At 40.7% G+C, this 6,350-nt stretch overlaps 1 protein-coding gene across 1 annotated transcript; it reads left to right on the top strand.

Moving 5' to 3' along the window:
• Positions 1 to 2,319: 2,319 nt before the first annotated feature.
• rasd4 (rasd family member 4) lies at positions 2,320 to 4,049 on the top strand. The gene has a single exon (XM_047366031.1). The coding sequence runs from the start codon at positions 2,778 to 2,780 to the stop codon at positions 3,402 to 3,404; it is 627 nt and encodes a 208-aa protein (XP_047221987.1). The 5' UTR covers positions 2,320 to 2,777; the 3' UTR covers positions 3,405 to 4,049.
• The last annotated feature ends 2,301 nt before the right edge of the window (positions 4,050 to 6,350 follow it).

Raw genomic sequence — 6,350 nt, forward strand, 5'->3', positions numbered from 1 at the left:
TAAAGTGGAACCCCTTTGTTCAGGGTATTAATACAACATGTATCACCGTCAGCATCTATAAAAGTTAATTTTTCATTTTATTTTATTATTTAATCTATTAATTAATTTCCCTTTGGGATGAATAAAGTATTTTTGAATTGAATTGAATGTGGTATTTTCCATGTTTACTGGGCTATAATGAACAGGCATCCTGGAGAGGTTGCCAAGCACAGACATTTGAGACAAACAATCACACATGCACTAATACCTGAGGATAATTTAGAGTCTCTAATTAACCTAACATGAATGTATTTTTATAGGAAGGACGACTGATTACCTAGAGAGAGCTCACATCCCATGCATGGCGATGGCATGTTAATTTCACACAGAAAGATCCCAGCCAGAATTTAAACTTAGTACTTTTGTTTTTCAGCCAAATCTAAATTTGCAGTAGTGTTTGGGATCATAGTCATGTTAATGACCTGGTTTTGGCTAAGCTTTAGGAGTCAGAAAGATGACCTCTCATTTGATTCCAGAATACATTGGTGTACAGAGGATCTCATTATCAACTCATTGACTGCAAGGTGTCCAGATCCTTCCCAGATATAAGTTCCTTTGTCTCCCAAACAAGGCCTATTACAATCTCTCCACCACTGTCTGACAGTTGGTATGTGGGGTTTGTGCTGATATGCTATGCTTGGTTTTCATCAAACATGATGCTGTGCTTTATGGGCCTTTTTGAGCCTTTGTCCTGTCAAGGACCGTATCATTAAATATGCTAATTGAAGCCTGTAGAATCTGAGATGGAGCTTCTCAGTTTTCTCCAATTTCTCTGAGAACTGCATGTTCAGGCCTTGGGGTGAATTTGGCTGGATGCCACCAAACGTTTAAGAATGTGTTGCAACTGTTTACACTCTCCTGTATGCTTCAGATCTAAACTGCCAAAACATATATTTTCAGAGATTGTCATGCTTACTGAAAAATCAACATGACTTATAACACCCAGCTTCTACTTCGCCTTTTAATTGGATTTGGAAGCCTTGCAAATAGCAGAAAGAAAATAAAGCAGAAGTCATCACATACTACAACAAGACCAAAGGAGATGTAGACACTGTAGACCAAACAGTTGGCACCTACACCAGCAAGCATCAAACGCAGAGGTGGCCCATGGTGCTGTAGTACAACATCCCTGACATCGCCACGCTGAAAGCATACATTTTCACAAGTCAACGCCCTGAATTCCACAGTGGTATCACCAGTGCCTGCCATTAGATCCACACTGAGCTCTCAAAGGAGTTTGTCAATTAGAGCAGAAAAATTTCTTCTTGGCTTTAAGAAATTTCTGGGTTTCTTTGTCAGCATATCATGCCAAATGTGCTGAAAAACTGTCCTATGAACTTTCACCAAAGCAGATATTACGTTCATTTACTGTTTTGTTCTGTCACTACGCCAATAAACATTAAGGGCCAAGTGCTCAAGCTTTTTCATAACTTCAGATTTTTTTTTTTTGCTGTCATTCAATTGCAAGTGTTTTGTCTCTGAACCAACCGAATATTTAATAATCTAATCTGTTATATAACTTCTCAAAATGTATGAAAGGGGGCCTGTGTAGACCTAACTGTATATGTGTGGATATCTTGTTTTACACCAGGATTGTCTTGTATTTTCTCCAGCCATCTTCCTTACAACTCCAACCAACCTCGCTGAAGAAAATTATCCCCACAGCATGATGCCACCACCACCATGTTCTACAGTGAGGATGGTGTGTTCAGTGTGATGTGCAATGTTAGTTTCCCCACAAGTGGTAATTTGCATGTAGACCATTAGGGTACTTCTGAAGGTAGTTGATTGTAGAAAGGTTTGAAAACCATGTATCCATTTCCTTTGACATCATTATCATGCACTACTTTTTGTTGTACTCTCAAATTAAATTCCAATTCCTCATTCAGAGGAACTTTGCTAAGCAGATAATCATCTCAATGCACTTTGATTTCCTTTCATTTTTAGATACACGTCTGTCTCTGTACTGCCAGAAATGATGCATACAAATGATGTCTTCCCCTCATGTCTTCTGCTGCCTGCTGTCAGAAAGTATAATCAGGCCTCGGCTCAGACTGCTTTTTCAGAATCAGAATCAGCTTTATTGCCAAGTTCGTACATACAAACAAGGAATTTGCCTCCGGTACACTTTCCTCTTTTGTTCTGTTTTTGCATTACAGAATATACAAATTTACAATTTACAATATACAATGTACACATATCTAATAAAAAAGGTGCATTTGCAACATCTGTATGCTGTTGTTTTGTACTTTATTGAATGTTCATCAGAGAAAAAGCCTGGAGGAAGAAACTGTCTCTGCGGCGGCTGGTTTTAGTAAACACGTAAATACGTTCAATGCTGTTCTTGCAGAACATTCGCTCTCAGATCGCCTCCTCTCTCGCATGATGTGCCGCCATTGGCTGAGTAGATATTGTACTCCAACAGGCTGCCTTGCTGTGATTGGCTACAACCAGAGCGAGGGACAGGATGTCTGTGAAACCAGGACAGGGTATAAAATGCGAAGTGAGAGAAGGTTGCACTTTAATAAGTAACTTAGGAATAGCGGAGGGAGAAGGCACAAATTAGCAAGTAAAAGAAACATAAAGACGGGTGTTAAATTACAAAGGGAGATTTTTAAGAAACATTTTAAGGACGAAAGGCGTTGGCATCTATAGGTGTACAGGAGACAGAAAAAGGAGCACAATCAGAGAACATATTCAGGGCTTTTCTTCAGCACACGACCGAAAAAGACGCAAACATGTCTCTGGAGGTGAAGGAGAAGACTCAGGTGCGAGTTGTCTTTCTGGGTGCAGCAGGGGTCGGCAAGACAGCTCTGATCAGACGCTTCCTCCAGGACACCTTCGAGCCGAAACACAGACGCACCGTGGAGGAGCTGCACAGCAAGGAGTACGACATCGGAGGGGTCAAAGTCACCGTGGAGATCCTGGACACCAGCGGCAGCTACTCCTTTCCCGCCATGCGTAAGCTCTCCATCCAAAGCAGCGACGCCTTCGCCCTGGTGTACGCCGTGGACGACCCCGAGTCCCTGGAGGCCGTCAGAGGTCTCCGTGACGAGATCCTGGAGATCAAGGAGGACAAGCACACGCCGATCGTGGTGGTGGGGAACAAGGTGGACAGGGAGGAGGAGCGTCAGGTGTCCGCCGACGACGTGCTGGCCACCGTGGAGATGGACTGGAACAACAGCTTCCTGGAGGCGTCTGCCAAGGAGAACACCAATGTGGTGGAGGTGTTCAAGGAGCTCCTGCAGCAGGTAAACCTCCCCAGCCGCCTGAGCCCGGCGCTCCGCAGGCGCAGAGAGACCTTTCCCAAGGGCACCGACTTTCGGCCACCGATGAACAAGACCAACAGCTGCATCCTGTCATAATGAGACACAGAGAGGTTCTGATTCACAAAAGAGACAACGTGAAAGAAGTCCAAACAGTTCTGCTGGACAGGAGAAAAAGACAAACACCCCTGGAAACTTTAGTGTAAAGAAATGTCCACCACTAACCCTGGACCAACAAACACTTTGATTCATACCTGAGTGGAGATGTTAAACTAATTGCGTTGTTGCTGCTCTTTAGTGATTTACTGCTGGTGTTTAGATCAATGTAAAGGACTCACATGTCAGAGAAATATACTAAAAACATGAAGGCTGCTGCCATCTGGCTGTTTCTACTGGCAGAAAGAACATTTAAACAGTATGTTATGTGTTGTGCATGAACGTCTATTTTACATGTATCTTTTTGGAATGAGCAACTGACATGTAGCATATCATGTTTACAATTTCCAAATGTCATTTTCTGTGGAGCGTGACATTAACCTTGTGTGTGTGTGTATATATATATATAATTAGTAGTCAATTACTGTTATGAGCCATAAATGCACTTTTTACTCATTTTGAAATTCAGATTTTTCTTAAAAGCCCTCATAAACGGTTTTATTATCATTATTATCATTGTAGCCATTTATTAACAAATGTTCTGTACATAAATCTTGATGTAAACATGGAATAAAAGGTTAAATCACACATGCAAAATTTCTGTGAGGTTGTTTTTTATGTTGCTGGATGAATAAAATGGAGGCCATTGAGATGTAGCAGGAAAATAAAACATGAATTAAAAAATATTAATTTATTTGCTGATTAAAAACAAACCAGCCTTATTTCTGTGAATACGTCCTCTGATATGAAGGCTAGATTGATCTGTAAATGAATATAAATTATTACATTTGAGAATTATGTTACTTTAAGGTTTAATTTGCCAGTAAAGTATAATTCTAAAACACTGTTATATTCTGGGTAAAATCACGAGATAAAACCCAGACCTACCAGCAACAAGAAGGGAGGTATATTGCAGTGAAGATTATAAACGTCTGTCTCTTAATACTATTTATTTATTAACACTGCTGCTACTGATTTTGTAGGCACAGTGACCATCAGCGATTCCTGTTGCATTTCTTTCACTGAGCCAAAACCCTATAATAAAAATGTCAATACTGACTACATCTGTGTTGCCAAAAATGGATCCATTTTTATTCTTGTTTACCTTTCGTTGTGAAGGTGACTCAAAACAGCTGGTTAATGTACACTGGACAGATGATTGGTACACACTACATGCTCCACTGAATATGGCTTCCAGTATGCTCAAATCTCTGCTGCCACCTGCTGGTGAAAATATGCAAACATTTGTTTTTTCACTGGAGGTGTGTTTGGTTGAATTCGTTTTTTCTGATTTTTAAGGAAGAACAAAATATAATACCTAACATACTTTAATGCGTTTAAAGTTGCTTTAAATGGTTGATTATGTATTGTCAGTATACCAACAAAAAAACACTCAGCAGCCATCTTATTAGGTACTTATTATTGCTAGTGGTGGGTTGGACCCCTTTATGCCTTTATGCCTTTAAAGCTGCCATAATGCTTTGTGGCAAAAGATTCAATGAGGTGATTGAAATATTTCTCTGGAATTCTGGTTCATATTTGTATGAAAGCATCCCACAGTTGCTGCAGATTTTTCAGCTGCACATCCATGATGAGAACCACCCATTAATTTCAAAGATGCTGTATTGGACCGGGATCTGGTGACAGTGGAAACGCTTGGCTTTCCACCTGTGTGACATGCTAAGGAGTTTACAGTTTACCAAAGAACACACTAACTGGCCCAAAGAGAAATGGTGAAATATTTTCTGGATTAACAAAGCAAGACCATTTTGGGTTTATGGGCCCCAGACAGTTTGTCAGAGGACTCCCAAATACTGAAAAAAACTACAGTATACAGTGAAGCACTGTGGCTCAGGCATTGTGCTGAGGGGATATTTCTCAAATTGTGGTGTCAGGCCTATTTATTGCATACCCAGTATCTGTAATACATGGAAATACTTCAAGAGGTCATGTTGCCTTATGGTTGAAAGGATATTTGAACAAGACGGTGACCCCAAACACACCAGTAGGGGGCAGCATCTTGGTTCCAGACCAACAAGATAAACTCTCTGGACCAATCCAATAGAAAACGTTTGATGTGACATCAAACATGCCATTTCTGAGGCAAAACCAGAATAACTGTGGAATCTCCAGTCATCCTGAGTGTAAGTACCTGGATGTGTGAAACACAGAAATCGATTCAAGAAATTTTCAGTTTATACACTAAATATTAGAGTTTGTGAAGAGCTATTCAGATGCTATTTTTTAAACAGCCAAATATTCTTTTGTTCAGTTTCTGTAGAGTGAGAACACGCTTGATTTATTTCTTCTTGTTCTGATTTGGAATAAATTGTGCAATGCTCTCAGTGCATTTGAGGTGAGGGGAAAAAAAATTTAAGCTCTACTCCCTTTTTTTAACAACAGAGCTATTAGTTTAACACAAGCTTATTTTATTAACCATGGAAGGTTTGCTGATCTTATCAGGATCCATGTTTCAAGTCTGTCTGGTAGAGTTGGAGTCTATGATGCATATCTTCTAGCCTAGGTGTCTACTGATCCCTGCCACATCCACACATCTAAACTCACCCTGTTTCTGCACAACTTCTGAAAGACAGGCTTGCTAAGATATAGTACTAACGTTGCTGCCTCACGGCCTGAGAGGAAAACAGTTTAAAGCTGAACAAACCCAATTAACCTTCCTCTCAGCTCCACATTTGAATACTGAACAATTCAGCTGCTCTCCATGTTGGCTAGCTGACAAAATCGGTCAGTGTGCAGTTCCTCAAATGGCATTGCCTGGTTCCGCTGACTGCAACCTGGAGAGAAGAGGCAGTGGTAGCCGCTCAGGTTCAGGTACCATAACCCCACCCCCTCTCCTCTCCTGTCCATCAGATTAGACTGCACAAAGTT

The sequence above is a fragment of the Girardinichthys multiradiatus genome, chromosome 5, assembly GCF_021462225.1.
Source record: "Girardinichthys multiradiatus isolate DD_20200921_A chromosome 5, DD_fGirMul_XY1, whole genome shotgun sequence".
In the NCBI taxonomy this organism is placed as follows: domain Eukaryota; kingdom Metazoa; phylum Chordata; class Actinopteri; order Cyprinodontiformes; family Goodeidae; genus Girardinichthys; species Girardinichthys multiradiatus.